The sequence below is a fragment of the Salmo salar genome, chromosome ssa03 (assembly GCF_905237065.1).
Source record: "Salmo salar chromosome ssa03, Ssal_v3.1, whole genome shotgun sequence".
NCBI lineage: Eukaryota > Metazoa > Chordata > Actinopteri > Salmoniformes > Salmonidae > Salmo > Salmo salar.
In genome coordinates, this window is record NC_059444.1 from 22642484 (window position 1) to 22663994 (window position 21511).

Sequence of the window (21511 nt, forward strand, 5' to 3'; positions counted from 1 at the left end):
AATCTTACTTCTGCTGTGTTGTAACTGTTCCTCTCTCCCCAGCCTATATCCCTACTCCCATCTACTTTGGGGCAGTGATCGACACAACCTGTATGCTGTGGCAGCAGGACTGTGGCATTCACGGCTCCTGCTGGGAGTACGATGTCACTTCCTTCCGCTTCGTCTACTTCGGCCTGGCTGCCAGCCTTAAGTTCATTGGCTTCATCTTCATCTTCCTCACCTGGTACTCCATCAAGTACAAGGAAGATCGTCTGGAGCGCTGGCTGAAACACCTCTCGCCCATGGACACGGTTAGCGACCTCATCTGCCACGCCGGGGGTCACAAGGGGCACGCCCGTACCCGCTCCTGTCCCGTAAATATACCACGCAACGAACCTCCCATCATCCCCATCCTCAACAGGGGCCTCAGCAGCCAGAGCTGCCCGGGAAACAGCCTGAAGAGCCTGAAATCAATAACCCCGCCGGCCCCTCGCCCTCCCACTCGCTCTCTGGAACAGGTGTCTGCCCGTATCTGAGGGTTGGGTGTTGTTTCCAGCCCTCCCTGCTAGCATCAGTCTGTAATGTGTACCTTTCTCATTCTGGTTCTCACTTGTATAGTATTATAGTGTGTACACACACACACAGGCACTGGACGTCACTTAAACAGTCAGCGGTTGGTCAACACGTATACAGGAAGACATTGGGATGGATACCTCGACTTAGCTAATCTTCTCTTCCCTCGACCTAGTATGTTGGTGTGCTTTTTTTTGTTTTCATCATGGAAGTGAATGTGTATTATCCCTGCGTATCATTTCTTTAGAAAATTGCAAGTATGATCGTGATGATGGTATTATAGGATGGTGCTATGTGAAAATGACATGAATAATATCCTTCATTGCTCAGTTTTATTGTTAATTCTAAGACCTCAGCAGGATGAGGTGATTGAGCTAAGAAGCTTGGCCGGCTAGCACAACTAAATCCTGTACTATGCAAGGTCTTTTTGCCCTATTATACAATGGCAAGCAGTATTAAAGGCACACAGTGAGTGTTGCCTTCCCATACAATGTGCAAAGGTCATTCAGCATTGCCCCAGACCTGCGTGTAATGATGACTGGTTGACTTGGAAAGGATATTTTTGGAACATTTGGAATTGGAACCTCTTCTCCTGTATTCTGTGGTAACCTCATAGGCAGGCCCACAAATAATTCCCTCGCCGTAGTTGTAGTTCAGACAGTTGGCTTGCATCCCAAATGGTTCCCTAATACCTATATAGTGCAATACATTTGACAAGTGCTCATGTCTCTGGTCAAAAGTAGTGCACTACATGGGGAATAGGGTGCCATTTGGGACACCAGCTTAGTACACTCATGATGACCCCCCTAGTGTTGCTTCATGTGCTACGGGCTTTACAGAACGAAGGTGTATTTTGCTTACTGGTCTCTAATAACTTGTTTTAGACAAAGCTCCTTATTTAAAGCTGCAATATGTAACTTTTTGGGGCATCTGATTGGTCATTCTGATTGAATGCAAGTCTAAGAAGCAGTAGATCTGTTCTATGTGCGCTATTTCTATGCTTCTCGTTTTTAATTATTTTTACTTTTGGTTTTGTACACCAACTGAAAATGCAATACTTTTGGTTATGGAAAATATATTTCACAGCAGTTTTAGATGGTACAATGATTCTCTACACTACACTTTCTTGTTTTGTCACAAATTGACATTGGGTGAACTATTAGAATTTTGGCAACCAGAAAATGGTGGAGCAATTTCTGCATAATTCATCCTTAAATGTTTGTCCCCAAGGGCCCGTATGGCTCAGGTCAAAAGTAGTGCACTATATAGGGAATAGGGTGCCATTTGGCACGCATTCAATCTTTTAACCAACCAGACCCCCTGCTGGCTCTGTGGTGGAGCAGTCCAGACCATTGCTGCTGGTGCCAAGAGACTGTTGTGCTTCCCATGATCAGCTAAACCACACACACCACTCTTTCACATAAGTTAGTGTCAGTATTTTAGTTGCCTGTGTCAGACTTCACCTCATTTTCGAGCAAAGCCTAGGCGTCTGAGGCTCAGTTTAGTTCAGTCTGTCTGTACCACACCAAGCATGAGTAAAAGGTATGGATGTGTAAATTAATGCATATACCAGCAGGGCAACTTCTACCATGTACTGTGTAACCGAGCCACATTATCATTTTTAAACAATACTCTTAAGGGAATTCGTATAAAGTCCAACTACTCAGTATGTCTACCATACAGCATGTGCTACTGAACCACTGTCAGTGATATCAATCATGGCTTCTGAGGTTGTTTGTTTTGCCTTTTGGTGTAACCCTTTTTTACTAACTCAAACGAAGTCAGACTAATTGTTTAAACAGTGCTAAGTCGCGCTTAGGGCTGTGACTTCCTAAACTCCCACAGCTCAGTAATCAATAAGATTACATGGATGGGGGGGGGCCTGATCCTAGATCACCACTCCTACTTTAAGACTTGATACAGAAGGCCCATGAGCTGGAGGGCAACAAGATTGTTGACACATTCAAGTAGCTTGTGGGTGTAACATGCAATATTCAAGTACATATTTCTGTTAGTTTTGCAGGGTGTTTGAGGACACCTGCTGGTCAGATGTGGTAAGCAATATTGTTGAAAGAAATTAAATTTGAGTGTTTTCCAAAGTGAAATAACTAGGCAATTATTTGGTGGAATAATCTTTAATTTTCAGTTCAATCTAACACTTTAATGTTGGAAGTTTAAATGATGCTTTTCTATGTACCTATGTTAAATTTGGGCAGTTGGGACAGCACTTACATGATACAATGTGGCAGTTGGGTTAGAGTTAATAGCATTAAAAGCTATGGTTTGCGTTGCCTTTGGGATATTATACTGAACTAAAATATAAATGCAACAAATGAAAATCAGATTTAGTCACATACTTACTTACGAGCCCTTAACCAACAATGCAGTTCAAGAAATAAACTCAAGTAAAAAATAAAATAACATGCAACAATTTCAATGATTTTACTGAGTTAAAGTTCATATTAGGAAATCAGTCAACTTAATTAATTATGCCCTAATCTATGGATTTAACATGACTGGACAGGGGCACAGCCATGGGTGGGCCTGGGAGGGAATAGGCCCACCCACTGGGGAGCCAGGCCAATCAGAATGAGTTTTCCCCCATGAAAGGGCTTTATTACAGACACAAATACTCCTCGGTTTCATCAGCTCCCCGGATGGCTGGTCTCAGACTATTCCGCAGGTGAAGAAGCCGGATGTGGAGGTCTTGGGCTGGCGTGGTTACATGTGGTTGTGAGGCAGGGCGGAAGTACTGCCAAATTCTCTAAAATGACATTGGAGGCATCTTATGGTAGAGAAATTAATATTCAATTCTCTGGCAACAGCTCTGGTGGACATTCCTGCAGTCAGCATGTCAATTGCACGCTCCTTTAACTTGTGAGGCCGGTTGGTCTTTTATTGTTCCCAGCACAAGGTGCACCTGTGTAATGATCATGCTGTTTAATCAGCTTTTTGATATGCCACATCTGTAAGGTGGATGGATTATTTTGGCAAAGGAGAAATGCTCACTAACAGGGATGTAAACAAATTTGTGCACAACATTTGAGAGAGAAGCTTTTTGTGCATATGGAACATTTCTGTGATCTTATTTCAGCCCATGAAACATGGGACCAACACTTTACATGTTGCATTTTGTATTTTTGTTCAGTATAAAAGATGTTGCCGATTTTAATATGGAAAGTTACCATAGCTCTTTAAAACAAACTGAATGATTAAGTGATTTTTAAATGATTAAACTGACATTGCAATGTTATTCTAGATGACCATGTATCTGCCAATAGTAGTGACAGACATAGACTAATTGTAATAATTGTCAGTACTCAGTGGAAAAATACACTATTAAAGGATAGAAATCGCAATTCTTAGTCAAACATGTATTCTTTCACATGAAATGCAGTGTATGTAGTGCGCATTTAGGGGCAAATGTATTACATTTCTAGCTACATTTTGAATCAAGGATGCTAACGTCAGTGTTATTGAATCCAATGTTAGTGAAAGGCTACATTATGTTATGTTTCTCAGTGCCTACTTTTCCTACTCATTGATTACAGTTGAGATGGATTAATACGTCAGTGTTTTTAACCTTTTATGACATTTTTATTTGGAGATTCTGAAATGCTCTTGACTTCAAGTAATGACACTAAATGATATGACTGACTGACTGAAGAATTTAACTCTAGGACTTTTTGTTTACTTGCTGCCATCAATAGACCTTTTCACCCTGTACCTACAGTACCAGGATGTTTGCTGCAGAATTCCGGTAATCTTGTGATACTCACCCTCAAACCTACTGTTCCTCTGGAGCGAAGAGCTCTAGCTTACCTCCTTGTGTAGTGCTGTCATTTTATGTGGCATAAAACGAGGACTTGACCTGGATGCTACGATAAAGACTTTCAGGTAGATTGTAGTTGTATCTTCTTTGTCAGTATTGTATTTATTTCAATTCAAATTAGTGTTTAATGACAAGTTGATGCCTCAGTTATATGGTCAACATCATCATAGGAAGAAAAATGTCAATTGTTTGCGGACACACTGTTTACAAATGCCTTGGATACTTGACCTCTGTCAATAAAAATGTGAAAAATAAACAAATCCCGTGTATTGAAATGTGATTTTTGACTGATGCAACAAAAAGCCTGGGAGGTAGTTAAAGAAGAGCTTGTTGGAGCAGGTAATAAACATAACATTTTGTCATGATTGAAGCTGGTCATGGACTGAGTCCCAAATGGTAACCTAATCCCTACACAATGCACTACTTTTTGACCTGTGGGCCCTCAAAAGTAGTGCACTATATAGGTAGGATATACGGTACCATTTGGGATCCACACACATCTCAGTTCATTTTGACAACTTTTCGAACAAATTATACAGAAATTTAGTGTCCAGAATCTTAGTTTACTTTTATGCTATTCAAAATTGAAGTCAGAACAGAAATTATTCTATCAATCAAATGATGCAGCCTATTTTAGTAACCACAACTTATTTTCTCTAAACTTTTACAAACAACTGAAATGTTGACCAAAAAATCAGAACATAAAGATATTCTACCAATCAAACTATATGTTGCCTGAAGAGTTAAGCAAAGTTGGTAGAATCCTAGTCAAACTGATCCACAGCTCTAATTGCTGCCAAAAGGGGAACGCATTTTGTAATTTGGGCAGTGCTTGACTTGGACAGGAGCTCACCGGCACCTCAAATTTTCCACTGCTTGAGTTCCTGTTCCCTTTATAGAATATTAGATCAAAAGTATTGTGGAGCTCCTGCACCTAATATAAACAATACTGGCACCCGAAACTAGTACAGGAACCTATTTCAGTCCAAGTCAAGCACTGCATTTGGGTGAACTATTCCTTTAAGCTCCTAGTTAGGAGTTATATTTTATTTGATAGATGGTTTAAACTGTATAGTTTAAGGCAGTTTTCTTTGGACAGTGTAAATGTGTAATATATGTTTTTCTGGATATAATACAGCGAAACTTAATGTTGGAACATTGATCAAACTGGACATTGGTGATCCACAGTGGTGCAAAAGTTTTTGATGTCCCTAGCTCTTGAGAACCCAAGGGGTACCAAGGGGCGTACAGCCAGTCCCCCTCTTGGGTTCTCAACTGAAGGTATGGACCACTGCTGGCTCCATTTGAATTACAATCCAGAAGCTCTGTTTTAATGTTTATAAATGTCTCGCTCATATGAAAGTTAAATTCCAAATGTTTCCAAAACCGTATAGCCAGCGTCGGGGGATTGGCCTCAGTCAGCAGCATATAGACAAAGATTTGTTATAACTAACCCTCTGTGATATAGCTATGTGGAATGACCCAACGTAAAGCAATGGCGTTGGAGTAACTCTCTCCCCCAACCCGCAGAAACAAGATTTCATTGCTGACGTAAGTGACGGAATGACGTTACTTCCTTTCAACATGGCGCTGACAGGTTGCTAATAGAAATCGGTGGGATTTCCTTTCTGGAATAAAGGATATTTTTATGTTTCTTCTTAGTGCTCCAATGTTACCCTCTCTAACAAAATAAGACTACAACAACACTATTCTGTCCACGGGGCAGCAACTTTGAATACAGTTCCATCACATCATGTATGAGAGTAAAACGAGAAACATGTTTTTAAACCGAGCACTGGAGAAGATTTTAGCCGATAAGGAGGTGAAAAAAGCTCACCATTCCCAGTTGCGCAAAGCCTGTGAGGTGGCACTCGGTGAGTTATATTGTGGCAGTGTGTAAGTTTGGGGTGTCATCATCATTTGTCATAGGCTACACACATCGTGCTACTGCACCAATGACTATCGGTTCGATACCTGAAGTGCTTGGATACATTGTTGCAATTCGTTCATTGTAGTAATGTTAATAATATGGGCTGCGTTCAAAACAAGTATTGCTTTTAAATCGCTGCAGAATCGAGATTCGATTTAAATCCTGGGCCGAAAACAAGCTTATACAAAATCAAGCGTGATCAATACCAGTTATCTAGTTTGTTAGGATATGTATGCTTGTTGTCGTCTGGGGTGTAGCCTGGGAGAGGGCGCAGGTGTGAGAGGGGTGGTCCACTCCATTGTGACCACACCAGTATCCCGTAATGACCCTGTGCCTTCCAAAGACGGCGTGTTTAGTTACGAATCCATACTAAATAATTCGTTTTAAATTTTGATCAGCGCAAGGCTATTTGTATGCTGCCATCATTGCTTTAATAATGTTGAGTGTTTACATTGGCAGATTTATCGTTTATAAATAGGCAGATTCACACAGATGCAAAGATTGTATACATTTTGATGTAATTCTTTAGGGAGAGGAAACATGGTAAAAATATATTATATTACATTATTTTAATTCAGGATTAACATTAGCAATTGATGCAATTATTCACTGGGAGCTTTGTCCCACCCTGTGGAGACAGACAACAACATCACAGTGAATGATGTGGCTCAAGAAGGGTACTGTGGGCGGGACTGTGGCAATGGGACAAGAGTTTCCTAAACAAAACTAGATAAGGTATGTATCCCAAATGGCTCCATATTCCCTATAAAGTACACTACTTGTACCCAGAGCCCTATGGGCCCTGGTCAAAAGCATTGCACTATACGTGTGTGCGTTTGTGGGTGCACCACTAATCCACTAATTGTGTCAACGGTTTTGGTCTCTAGTCGTAATAGTCTAAATAGGCTAGGATCCCAAAAATGTCCCAAGTAGTGAACTGTCCACAGACGGCTCTGATCCATAATTCCTTAAAGTCAGTCTGTGGTAGTGCTGAAAAACATCCAGTGCCATCAGGTTTATGCTTGCCAGCCGTTGACAACAATAACGAAAATGCAATTGCATATACACTGAACAAAAATATAAATGCACCATGCAACAATTTCAAAGACTTTACTGAGTTAGAGTTCATACAAGGAAATCAGTTAACTCGTATAATTTAATTAGGCCCTAATCTATGGACTTCACATGACTGGGAATACAGATATGCGTCCGTTTGTCACAGATACCTTAAAAAAAGGTAGGGGCGTGGATCTGAACCAGTCGATATCTGGTGTGACCATCATTTGCTTCCTTAGCATAGAGTTGATCAGGCTGTTGATTGTGGCCTGTCAAATGTTGTCCCACTCCTTTTCAATGGCAGTGCAAAGTTTCAGGATATTGGCGGGAACTGGAACACGCAGTCGTACAGGTCAATCCAGTGCATCCGAAACATACTCAGTGGGTGACATGTCTGGTGATTATGCAGGCCATGGAAGAACTGGGCCATTTTCAGCTTACAGGAATTGTATACAGATCCTTGCGACATGGGGTCGTGCATTATCATGCTAAAACATGAGGTGAATGGCACGACAATGGGCCTCAGGATCTGCAAACCTCTCGCCCACAAGACGCCATACAGACTGTCTATCATCTGCCCGGTACATTTGAACCAGGGATTCATCTGTGAAGAGCAAACTTCTCCAGTGTGTCAGTGGCCATCAAAGGTGAGCATTTGCCCATTAAAGTCGGTTACCGCTTTAATGGGCAAATTAAGACCCTGTTGAGGACAACGATCATGCAGATGAGCTTCCCTGAGACGGTTTCAGACAGTTTGTGCAGAAATTATTCAGTTGTGCAAACCAACAGTTTCATCAGCTGTCCGGGTGGCTGGTCTCAGGTGAGAAGCCGGATGTGCAGTTCCTGGGCTGGCATGGTTACACGTGGACTGCGGTTGTGTGGCTGGTTGGACGTACTGCCAAATTCTCTAAAATGACTTTGGAGGCAGTTTATGGTAGAGAAATGAACATTCAATTCTCTGGCAACAGCTCTGGTGGACATTCCTGCAGTCAGCATGCCAATTGCATGCTCCCTCAACTTGAGACATCTATGGCATTGTGTTGTGTGACAAAACTGCACATTTAAGAGTGGCCTTTTATTGTCTCTGGCACAAGGTGCACCTGTGTAATGACCATGCTGTTTTATCAGTTTCTTCATATGCCACACCTGTCAGGTGGATGGATTATCTTAAATAAAGGTTCAATAAAATACATAAAAATCTTGTCAAAGGAGAAATGCTCACTAACAGGGATGTAAACAAATTTGTGCACAACGTTTTAGAGAAGTAAGCTTTTTGTAATTATGTAAAATGTCGGGGATATTTTATTTCAGCTCATGAAATATGGGACCAACACTTTATATGTTGCGTTTTATATTTTGTCTTAGAAACATAATTACTAGAGCGGCCATATCTATTCAATTCAATGGGTGGGACCGGTTCTAATAATTTAATGTCTATGCTTGCACCTGCTTCTAAGCTTGGTAAAGATCCGGAACACACTTATACAACACTAGATGTACCAGATAGTTTCTTGTGTTTTGTTTAAGGAAGAAATCTAAAGGGGAATGGAGAGAATGTGTAGGTTGTTTGTTAGACAGTATCTTATCTTAATCTTATAATATGGACTTCTTTACATAGGGTAAACTTTCAGCTGTGCTATGGAAGTAATTCCAGAACAGAAAAGCCAGTTTGTCAAGACCGAAGACTATTTGCTCACTATTGAATCAGTATGACACTTAGATAGACTTGCATATTTTATGCACACAACTTCACTGTCAGCTATGTAAGCAGCCAGCCAAACATGCGTCATTGCTTTTAAGTATACTGCCATCCAAGATGAAACCAGGTGGATGATGACCATGACCCCAGCCTCCCCTTCACTGGCTGCTGCTCCACCGATACCCGACTGTTTCATTAGCTGCATTAAACGTCTGGATGATCTGCTGCCTCTTAACTTGGAGTGATTAAAAAAAGACTTTCTCAGATCGTTTACTGATTTGCCTTTCGGGTTGACAAGTCATGGGGTGCATTTGTTTCTTCTGAGTTCCACCAAACACTAGGTTTGTTATTTAGTTCGTCTTCATTCTGTATTGATTGTGTCTGGTACACTGTTGAGTGGTCAGTGCCTCCCGTTCCATTGTATTGTAGATGATGATGATGATGGAGGGGAGGTTATCTCTGTATCTGGTCCAACAGTGTTGCTCTTATTATTTATCTGGCCCAGAGTGATCTCCATCCTACAGGTCTAGATACTATTCGCTAGACACCAAACACAAGAAAACCAGGCAGAACAGGGACGGACCTACCTGAATTTGTCCAATAAGAAACTCTTGTTTTCTTTTTTAGTTTTTGCAAAATGTTTTGCTACTGTGTGCACTAATGAATACAACCCTGGTTGGTGGAGGCCAGGGGGGATGATGTCACTGATAATGAGGCCATTGGTGATGATCTCATCATGACTCATGAAGTAATCATAAATGGACAGTAGCTCCTATGAAGATAAATTATATTACGGTATTGGATGTTTTCTGTCCTGTTCACAGAGCATCTCAACTGTAATTGTATTGCCAGCGGACATCAATATCTGTACGGAGTATTCAATTTGGCGGGATCTTCTATGAAGGTCAAGGGCAGGAATGTATAGTCGTGGAGGACATGGGCTAATTTGACAAAGTGCCCATGCCTTCATGTAATGAAACCCTCTACTGGTGCCATATAACATTGGCTGTTGATGTACAGCATTATACAGGTCATGCAGGGCCAATATCAAAGGTATTTGGTTAATTGTTTCTCTCTTTCTGTTTTCAGAGGAAATTAAAGAAGAAACAGAGAAGCTGAGGTAGGTTTACTTTGAGATGGTGTGTGTGTGTGTGTGTGTGTGTGTGTGTGTGTGTGTGTGTGTGTGTGCGTGCAAGCGTGTATGTTTGAGATGTCGTCTGTAGTAAATAATGGGTTGTTTTGATGTGTCTCCTTCTCTTGGCTCCTGAGAACAACAATCTTCCTTTCTGAATATGTTGTTGGTTGGTAAGCCAGAGAGGCCTGAAGTTCAATGCAGCGCTGTGACCCGCACATCTCCTGTTGGCTTCTGTGTGGAGGTTTCATCCTTGTCATACCTGAGCTCACACATGTCCTAGTCACCACCCCCAGGCTGGAACACTGACCAGACACAATGTGATTCCCAAATCAAACCCTACCCCCTATACAGTACACAACTCCCTATACAGTACACAAAGGGTGCCATTTGGGACACTCCTACACACACTGTAGCACAGCAGTCTATAAAGCTTTCATCACTTCTCACTCAATGTTAAAAACAAGACACTTTTTTTTAAATGTATTGACAAAAACAAATATGCTTTGGGGAGATGAACGCCTCTCGAGTCTGAAATAATATGCAATTAAGGTTTTGGCTAATCTGCTTCGTAGCCAGCCTAATTAATGTTTGAGGAAATGAGAGGGAGGGTGGATGGAGCTGAAACGAGAAGTGTGATACAAATATTGACTCAGTAGACTGGCTCCCCCAGCTACTGTAACTGACATTGGCTACATCCTGATTCTCTACCTTTCTCCCAAAATGTGCTCTCTCGTACATCTCCCCTCATGGATTTAAAAGCATTGGGTTGATGTAAGCATTGGCAGTAGGGAGTGTTCAAGTGCACACTTCTGGAGAAGGGTAAAGAATTGGAATGCAGTTATTGTGTTTGTGTCATTGTCCACCAAGCAGACACTGGTACCCCTCCCCTGTCCTCCTCCCTACCCCTGTAATCAGTTTGCCATTGCTCACTGAGGCACAAACGTCCAATATTAGGTGGTTGAATTCCTCAGACATGTTGTTTGGCCTAATGTTTTAACCATTTAGTTGCCACTGTGTGTGTGTGTGTGTCCCTCAGTCCCCCTCCTGGAGTCAACAATGCTGATTCCAGTACCTTACCACCGGTCAAGTCCAAGGATACCATCATTGAAGCAGACAAGTACTTCCTGCCATTTGAGTTAGCCTGCCAGTCCAAATGTCCTCGCATTGTCATCACGTCTTTAGATTGTTTACAGGTCAGTGGTAGGTTACACTACACGCATGGACGCTCACACACATACACACCCAAATACACACATACACACCCAAATACACACATACACACCCAAACACAAAACAGCTTCATTAGATGTATGTCTTATCTTGGCAAATGCCACTGATCAAAATATGTCTACAGAATGTATGTGTATTATTGTCCAATACATGCACCATTGAGGGTTAACCTGACTTTTCTTTCTCCAGAAACTCATTGCTTATGGCCACCTCACTGGAAACGCACCAGACAACACCACACCTGGTAAGAGGTTGATCGATAGAATCATCGAGACGATATGTGGCTGCTTTCAAGGCCCTCAGACAGACCAAGGTATTCAGCTACAAATTATAAAGGTATGAGCTCCCCTCTTCTCTTCCTCTCCTCCACACTGTGTGTGACAGACACACCGGCCCCAGCCTGCCTCTCCTCCCCTCAGTGTTAATCCTGTGTCAGGCCTGACTGGCCTGTGTCTGCCTGTCTTTCTGTCGTCTCGCCACTGAGCAGATAACGCACATCAATGGCGTGTTCAGGCCCTTCCTCTCAAGGTTGTGCCACACTGGTCGGTCTAACTTTTGGCAGATACGTAGCGGACGTAGTCCTCAGTTATTGGTTTTTACTGTTCAATATTACTGCCCACTAAGCAATAGCATCAAAATCATGATTTTCAGAGACAGAAGGCAACCATAATTGATTTGTTAATGATAGGAATGATTGAAAATGGACATTCTCATGTTGTTATAATGTTTTGTGTTTGGCCATAAAAAGCCTATCTTGTTAACTGTGAGCGGTAGTGAGTGTTAGTTTGGTGCCATAGAAATAGAATGAGTAGAAAAGGTGTCCCCATTCAAGCCAATGATGCCGTAATGGGTATACTAGCAGTAATTTAGGGTGTACCCATAGGAGTAAAGCATTCTATTTCAATGGGTGCTGTCACTCTGCAGGCTCTGCTGACATCGGTGACCTCTCAACACATCGAAATCCACGAGGGCACAGTGCTGCAGGCTGTCAGGACTTGCTACAACATCTACCTGGCCAGCAAGAACCTGATCAACCAGACCACGGCCAAGGCCACCCTCACACAGATGCTCAATGTTATCTTTGCACGTATGGAGAACCAAGCAGTAAGCGCTCTCTCTCGCTCTGTCATAATTGGGCCATAGAAATAGAATGACTAGAACAGACATCCCCATTCAAGTCAGTGTGCCATGATGGGTGGACCAGCGGCCATATTGAGTGTACCCATAAGTGTAGTCTGAGGGCCTTTTCCCATTCCAGTAATTATATTTCTATGATTCCGGCATCAATGGAAAAGAAGCTGGAACAGAATTATTGAATTTTTCAAGTTTATTTTAACTCTCTGATGATATCTAGCATTCAAGTCACAGGATAAATTGTTCTGGGTCGTCCAGAAAGCAAGTGCGTCAGGTACAGCTTGCAGCAGGGAAGTGCGTTGCGTTCCGCTGCTTGGTGTTGAAGTGGCTGATGATATATGAACTCTCTTCTGGGTGTGTGTGCATCTTGGCATGACTCCTCTCTCTGCTATCTTTGCCAAGTGGGATTTTCTTTCCAGTAAAGACGCGCAGGCCAGCCTATCAGCTGGCTGCTGACCCGACCAGGGAACCAACCGTGACTAAGCCCCCTGTATTAAAGAGATACAGTATAGCATTCCCTAAAGTATGTTGCCATGGTCAGTGTTTGCATTGTTGCGCTGAATGCTTTGACCTTTTATGAGCTGTGATGCCACCACTCGGCAGCCAGTTTGAGTTCATTTAAACCTAATCTCACAATGCCAGTCAGAAATCAAGAATGTAACATTGTTTATCATTTACCACTTGAAGACACTGGATTCAGAAAACAATGTATGTGCTTAGTACCAACGTTGTGATTGGTTTCCTTATATTGACCTGTATACCAGACACCATGAAAAAAATCGAATGATACCCAGTGATGTTTTAGTGCTTGGTTTGACAGTGCATGGTCTAAAATTGTTTGGCCTATCGTTATGTTTTGTGCCGTCTAAGGCTAGGCATTAAGTGAAAACTTGTGTCTGTGTGTGTTTCCATTTGTGTCCGTTTCTCTGTGTGTGTGTGTTCTCTTGTCTCACCAGCTCCAGGAGGCCAGACAGATGGAGAAGGAGCGTCTGAGACAGCAGCATCTGCAGCCGTCACCAGTCAGCCAACAGGGGCAGGAGCCTCCTGCATCGCCCCGCCAGAACCAGGAGCCCCCTGCCTCGCCCCAGCAGAAGCCTCCTGCCTCCCCTCATCTGGAGCAGCACACCGCCTCACCCCCACCTCAGGAGGAGGCCACCCAGATGCCTGAGCAGAACACTCGTGAGGACCTGGAGCCTGAGAACGGCTCTGTGTTCTGCAGTGCTGAGAATGAGCAGACTGAGGCGGACCAAGCTACCGCAGCTGATGCACAGGGTAAGTCTCTCTCTCTCTCTATGGAAATCACTCTACGGTCTCTATGGAAATCACTGTTCCATATTTCAGTGTGTGTCACCTTCATCACTGCATTCGATTAGGAGACGTAAAATCCATGCACGTGAATTAGTATTCCTATACATTCTCTGCTGAGAGAGAGGTTTGCCATGGTAGCCCTTTACACAGTTTGAAAATGGCAGATTTGGTCACAGATAAGCGCCTAAGTTGGAACGCAGTGGCTGTACAATAACATGCTATAAATGATGTCAGAGCTCAGGCTCTGCACTTCACAGCTCTGAATGGCTTTTGAATGACCGACGTTCTGAACTTGAGCACCACACGTGACAAGAAGTTGCCCACATCCCTCCCAGTAATTGGGCAAAATGTTTTGTTGTCTGAGTGAGATTAATGCAGTAAATTAAGATGACTCTATGTATTTTGGAAGATGAGACGTTGAGGATTAGAATGAATACTGCTTTGATGCCATACAAGCAAGCCATACACCCATGAGTCCAAATGTGCACATCACATTTCCATATCATAAAACTCATGTCATACACAGTGTCAACGTTTTTGTTCACTGTTTGATGTACAAGATGACATGGCGTCATAGCCTGGGTTGTTCCAAAGCGAATGAGCCTATGTTTGTCTATTGGGAAGGAAATTCTCTGCAGAACACACACCTGAATGCACTCCTTTCTATGCACACCAAAAGTATGATCTGTTTCTCTGAATTGCCTTGTGATTTGATGCTCACTTGACTCAGATTGCAATTTATAATGGGCTGTTTTTGGTTTGCGTAAACAACAACAGTGATTGTGTGACGGCGGGGATGTTCCAAACAAATGAACTACAAGTGTGTATTCTCTAGCTCCTCAATGGCACAGCTAGGAGAGCTAAAAAAAAACATCTTATAGCTCAAGGCTTTTCTTTGATTCATAAGTGCATTGAAAGTAGAGGTCGACCAGTTATGATTTTTCAACGCCGATACCGATAATTGGAGGACCAAAAAAGCCGATACCGATTAATCGACCGATTTATTTTTATAATGACAATTACAACAATACTGAATGAACACTTATTTTAACTTAATATAATACATCAATAAAATCAATTTAGCCTCAAATAAATAATGAAACATGTTCAATTTGGTTTAAATAATGCAAAACAAAGTGTTGGAAAAGAAAGTAAAAGTGCAATATGTGCCATGTAAGAAAGTTAATGTTTAAGTGCCTTGCTCAGAACATGGGAACATATGAAAGCTAGTGCTTCCTTTTAACATGAGTCTTCAATATTCCCAGGTAAGAAGTTTTAGGTTGTAGTTATTATATTATTATAGGAATTATAGGACTATTTCTCTCTATACGATTTGTATTTCATATACCTTTGACTATTGGATGTTCTTATAGGCACTTTAGTATTGCCAGTGTAACAGTATAGCTTCCGTCCCTCTCCTCGCTCCTACCTGGGCTCAAACCAGGAACACATCGACAACAGCCACCCTCGAAGCAGCGTTACCCATGCAGAGGAAGGGAAAAAACTACTCCAAGTCTCAGAGCGAGTGACGTTTGAAACGCTATTAGCATGCACCCGGCTAACTAGCTAGCCATTTCACATCGGTTACACCAGCCTAATCTCGGGAGTTGATAGGCTTGAAGGGGTGGGTATAATTTGTGGAACGTTCCAACAGGAATCTGTTCCAAAAAACGTAAAGTAAAAGGTTGCCAACCAACAACGCATACAATGTAGCAACGCATACAAACCTAGCTAACTAGCTGCCGAATAGGCATCAACTCACCACGTAGCTTATTCTTAATGTTTGTCCATAGGCAAACAGAAATGTGAGGACAGACATTTTTCGGAATAAACGTGATGAGTGAAAAACGCAATGAAATAGACAACTCCCTACCCGGTATCTTATTCTGCCGCTATACAACTTTGTATACGTTGTTTTTTGGAAACCTTGTTATTTACGAAGTTTTTAGAATAGATTCCGTTTTGGAACGTTCCACAAATTATACCCACCCAGGTTGAAGTCATAAACAGCGCAATGCTTGAAGCACAGCGACGGGCCGTTTGAATGAATGCTTACGAGCCTGCTGCTGCCTACCACCGCTCAGTCAGACTGCTCTATCAAATCATAGACTTAATTATAATATAATAAACACACAGAAATACGAGCCTTAGGTCATTAATATGGTCGAATCTGGAAACTATCATCTCGAAAACAAACATTTTTTTCTTTCAGTGACATACGGAACCGTTCCGTATTTTATCTAACGGGTGACTAAATCTAAATATTCCTGTTAGGCATTGATGTTTATGCTTAGGTACATTGGTGCAACGACAGTACTTTTTTCGCAAATGCGCTTGTTAAATCAACACCCGTTTGTCGAAGTAGGCTGTGATTCAATGAAAATTAACAGGCACCGCATCGATCATATGCAACGCAGGACACGTTAGTTAAACTAGTAATATCATCAACCATGTGTAGTTAACTAGTGATTATGTTAAGATTGATCGTTTTTTCTAAGTCTAATGCTAGCTAGCAACTTACCTTTGCTTCTTGCTGCCCTCGCGTTACAGGTAGTCAGCCTGTTAATCCTTGTGGAGTGCAATGTAAGGCAGGTGGTTAGAGCGTTGGACTGGTAACCGAAGGTTGCAAAAACGAATCCCCCCCCTGAACAAGGCAGTTAACCCCCGTTTCTAGGCCGTCATTGTAAATAAGAATGTGTTTTTAATCTGACTTGCCTAGTTAAAACCTCTTGGGGCTAGGTGGGACGCTAGCGTGCCACCCGTGGTGCACTCCATCAACAGCAGGTGCATTTCAAGAGCGGCAAATTTGAATCCAAATAAATGTCAAAATTCAAATTTTTCAAAAATACAACTATGTTACACCATTTGAAAGATAAACATCTCCTTAATCTAACCACGTTTTACGATTTCAAAAAGGTTTTACGGCGAAAGCATAAATTTAGAGTATGTTAGGACAGTACATTTACAAGAGTTGTGTGTAATGTTTTGTCAAGTCAAAGACAGGGTCACCAAAACCATAAAACCAGCTAAAATGATACACTAACCTTTTACAATCTCCATCAGATGACACTCCTAGGACATTATGTTAGACAATGCATGCATTTTTAGTTCTATCAAGTTCATATTTATATACAAAAACAGCGTTTTACTATGGCATTGATGTTGAGGAAATCGTTTCCCTCCAATAACCGGCAGTCAAGTCAGCGTCACAAATTAAATAATTAAAATTAGAAAACATTGGTAAAATATTATATTGTCATTTAAAGAATTATAGATTTACATCTTTTGAACGCAATCAACTTGCCAGATTTAAAAATAACCTTACTGGGAAATCACACTTTGCAATAATCTGAGCACTGTGCCCAGAAAAATACGCGTTGCGATACAGACTAGACGTCATGTTGGGGAGATCTAAAATCGAAAATACTATGTAAATAATCCATTACCTTTGATTCTCTTCATCAGATGTCACTTCCAGGTATCACAGGTCCATAACGAATGTAGTTTTGTTCAAAAAAGCTCATCATTTATGTCCAAAAATCTCCGTCTCGTTAGCACATGATGTAAGCCAGCCGGACTTCTCGTCATGAACGAGGGGAAAAAATATATTTCCGTTCGTTCAAACATGTCAAACGTTGTATAGCATAAATCATTAGGGCCTTTTTAACCAGAACATGAATAATATTCAAGGTGGACGAATGCATAGCCTTTTATAACGTATTGGAACGAGGGTACCCAACATGAAGTAGCGCGCCAGGTGTCTAATGGGACATCACCGTTCCATGGCTCTTGTTCGGTCAGATCTCCCTCCAGAAGACTCAAAACACTTTGTAAAGGCTGGTGACATCTAGTGGAAGCAATAGGAAGTGCCAAAATATTCCTAAACCCCTGTGTTTTTCAATGGGATAGGTTTAAACTCAATACAACACATCAGGTATCCACTTCCTGTCAGAAAATGTCTCAGGGTTTTGCCTGCCAAATGAGTTCTGTTATACTCACAGACACCATTCAAACAGTTTTGGAAACTTTAGAGTGTTTTCTATCCATATATAATAAGTATATGCATATTCTAGTTACTGGGTAGGATTAGTAACCAGATTAAATCGGGTACATTTTTTTTATCCAGACGTGCAAATGCTGCCCCCTAGACCCAACAGGTTAAATAAAGGTGTAAAAACATTATTTTTTTAAAACGGGAAATCGGTGGCCAAAAATACCGATTACCGATTGTTATGAAAACTTGAAATCGGCCTTAATTAATCGGCCATTCCGATTAATCGGTCGACCTCTAATTGAAAGGACTTAGGAAGTGTACACACTTTGGAGAGGTGTGTGTCCACTTGGAAACACCAGTTATTCCTCTCACTCAAACCCATGTCATTTTGTTGTATTATGTTGCACCTACCCTACATTTTCCAGGAATATTCTTATGTTACTGAATGTATCCAGAGTATTTTCAGATTTTGATATCAACAAATGTGGTGAAAAGCAGTGCCTGAAAAAGTACCCAATTGTCATACTTGAGTAAAAGTAAAGATGCCTTAATAGAAAATGACTCAAGTGAAAGTCATCTAGTAAAATACTGCTTGAGTAAAAGTTGAAAAGTATTTGGTTTCAAATAATACTTAAGTATCAAAAGTAGAAATCATTTCAAATTCCTTATTAAGCAAACCAGACGGCACAAGTTTTTAAAATTTACGGATAGCCAGGGGCACAATCTAACACTGACATACAGTAATTTACAAATGAAAGCATTTGTGTTTAGTGAGTCCACCAGATCAGAGGCCATGGGGATGTCCAGGGATGTTCCCTTGATAAGTGCGTGAAAAGCACCATTTTCCTGTCCTGCAAAGCATTCAAAATGTAATAAGTACTTTTGGGTGTAAGGGAAAATGTATGGAGTAAATAGTACATTATTTTCTTTAGGAATGTAGTGAAGTTAAAGTTGTCAAAAATATAAATAGTAAAGTACAGATACCCAAAACAACTACTTAAGTAGTACTTTAAAGTATTTTTTACACCACTGGCGAAAAGTACAGTAAATGTAAAATGCACATAAATTGAACAGTGTAATGTTTGAATTCAGTCTTGTCAGGTGAACTGTTGTGTTCTCAACGTTGGTCTAATAATTTCCCCATAATCTCGAAACTGTCCCTTTCAATTTCTACCATGCTTATTCATATTCTTTTCATATTTCTCCTGTAAGGAACATTTCAATTTAGCCCTATCTATGCAGCCCAATTACCACGAGTGTAAAGGGTTACAGAGCTCTTAGATGGCGGGAAACAGGTAATAAAGCTTCCATCAGAATTCAAGGGCTACGTTCTAAATAACACCCTATTCCCTTTATAGTGCACTACTTTTGAAGTAGTGCACTTAGACGTAGTGCACTTAATAGAAAATAGGTGATGTCTGAATATGGTGTACATTCTTGACTCCTTGGTCTAATCAGAGGCAGTTAAACTCTACAAGGTATTACAAGGCAGAGGTCCTTTATTGGGATTCAAAATGAAATGGTCTTCAGAGACTTCTGCGGTTTAATATGTTTTGTACACATATAGCTGTGCCGTGGTAGCAGTAGTAAAGTGATGGAAAAATAACTCAAACCAATGCACATAAGTCTTTTATCTTTTTGTTGTTGGTATAAATGTTTTACTGTCACATACACCAGATATATTCAGTGAAATGTGTTGTTTTACAGGGTCAGCCATAGTAGTACGGCGTCCCTGGAGCAAATTGGAGTTAAGTGCCTTGCTCAAGGGAATGTCGACAGATTTTTCACCTCGTCAGCTAGGGTAATCGAACCAGCGACCTTTCGGTTACCGGCCCACTGCTCTTACCACTAGGCTACGTGCCGCCCTTAAATCCTACAATTTACGTTTAATTCCTCAGGATATTGTCCTCTACTGAAACTTGAAAGTAATTGTATTGCAGCTCAATCTGTGTCAATCTGATTTAAGTAAGTGTGGTGAAGTGTGTTTACATCGCTCTAGGTTTTTCTCCGCAAGATGCTGAAGGGGTTGTTGAGCAAGAAACATTCAACTATGAGGAGGAGCAGGCTCAAGAGATGGTCCAGACCATGCTGCAGGAAGTTGTCAATACAGTTGTTGGAGGTAACACGCCATTTTCTTAACTTTATACTCTTATATAGTCTGTCTTGTCTGTAGAAAATTGGACTCACTTTAGTTCCTTGAGAAAGTTGTTGACCATGCACAAGGAGGATTGATTTTGAAATAGAAACTATCTTTCTTTATCATACATTTGTAGCCCCACGGTTATGTTTTCTGAGATGATCCAAAGTTCTATTTTAGCTGCCAAGGCAGCAGCTACTCTTCCTGGTGTCCAGCAAAATTAAGGCAGATATACAATTTTAAAAACATTACAGTACATTGACAGCAGATTTGACAACACATTAAGCATGTGCACTCAGGCCCTTACTCTACTACCACATATCTACAACACATAATCCATGTGTACGTGTGTGTATAGTGCATATGTTATCATGTGTGTATATGCATGTGTCTGTGCCTATGTTTGTGTTGCTTCACAGTCCCGCTGTTCCATAAGATGTATTTGTATCTTTTTTAAATCTGATTCTGCATGCATCAGTTACTTGATTTGGAATAGAGTTCCATGTAGTAATGGCTCTATGTAGTTCTGTGCGCCTCTCATACAGTCGTCTGTTCTGGACTTGGGGATTGTGAAGAGACAGGTGGCATGTCTTGTGGGGTATGCATGGGTGTCTGAGCTGTGTGCCAGTAGTTTAAACAGACAACTCTGTGCTTTCAACATGTCAATACCTCTCACAAATACAAGTAGTGATGAAGTCAATCTCTCCTCCACTTTGAGCCAGGAGAGATTGACATGCATATGTCTGTTTGCCTACGTGCGTGTGTGTGTGCGTGCGTGTGTGTAGAATGCAGGGAGAGTGTGTGCAGCGCTACAGAGTGTGTAGACGATATGCCAGTCCCGGTGGTGGTGGAGGAGGAGGAGGGCGGGCTGGGCAGCGACACAGAGAACATCCATGCCAACGGTATCCCTGGCACACCCATATCTGCCAGCTTCACCCCCTCACTGACAGATGACAGGATCTCTGTCTCCTCCAATGACACTCAGGTGCCCACCCACACTGCTCCCCAACATAGAATAGCATTGGATGCATCCTAAATGGCACCCTATTCTCTTTATAGTGCACTACTTTTGACCACAGCCCTATGGGCCCTGGTCAAAATTAGTGCACTATATAGGGAATAGGGTGCCATTTGGGATTCATACATTGTCTATGGAGGTTTAACATCGGTCGGTTTGGTGTATTCATGTACATTTGTGCATATGAAAATGCATAATTTTTTGTTAATCTCAGATGAATCTGTGCGTTTCGTTTTCTAGGAATCTGGAGCTACGAGTGGTTCGTCTCCTGTTGCTAAGTTCTCCCATATCCTCCAGAAGGATGCCTTTCTAGTTTTCCGCTCTCTCTGCAAACTCTCTATGAAGCCACTGTCTGATGGACCTCCTGATCCTAAGTTAGCTCTCCTTCATACCCTGTCACACTTACTTACTGTTTGAATAGACCGGTAGGCTATGGCCACAGGAAATGATTGTATGATTGAACCTCTTGTTAAAACTTTACTTAAA

General features: G+C 41.5%; 2 protein-coding genes across 5 annotated transcripts in view; both read left to right on the forward strand.

Moving 5' to 3' along the window:
* Window positions 1–4644, forward strand: part of LOC106599461 (solute carrier organic anion transporter family member 5A1) — a 31832-nt gene extending 27188 nt beyond the window's left edge. For both annotated transcript variants that reach the window (XM_045714647.1, XM_045714648.1), the window contains exon 10: window positions 43–4644. In XM_045714647.1, coding sequence (XP_045570603.1) covers window positions 43–515 — 473 coding nt within the window. In that variant the 3' untranslated portion in view covers window positions 516–4644. The remainder of the gene's footprint in view (window positions 1–42) is intronic.
* A 1297-nt stretch (window positions 4645–5941) lies between these two features.
* LOC106599451 (brefeldin A-inhibited guanine nucleotide-exchange protein 1) overlaps window positions 5942–21511 on the forward strand; it is a 30579-nt gene continuing 15009 nt past the window's right edge. For 2 of the 3 annotated variants that reach the window (XM_014190686.2, XM_014190689.2), the window contains exons 1-9: window positions 5942–6258; window positions 10159–10189; window positions 11241–11397; window positions 11624–11770; window positions 12359–12538; window positions 13525–13840; window positions 19870–19989; window positions 20793–20992; window positions 21266–21399. In XM_014190686.2, coding sequence (XP_014046161.2) covers window positions 6138–6258; window positions 10159–10189; window positions 11241–11397; window positions 11624–11770; window positions 12359–12538; window positions 13525–13840; window positions 19870–19989; window positions 20793–20992; window positions 21266–21399 — 1406 coding nt within the window. In that variant the 5' untranslated portion in view covers window positions 5942–6137. The remainder of the gene's footprint in view (window positions 6259–10158; window positions 10190–11240; window positions 11398–11623; window positions 11771–12358; window positions 12539–13524; window positions 13841–19869; window positions 19990–20792; window positions 20993–21265; window positions 21400–21511) is intronic. The other variant, XM_014190688.2, reaches the window with a different exon arrangement.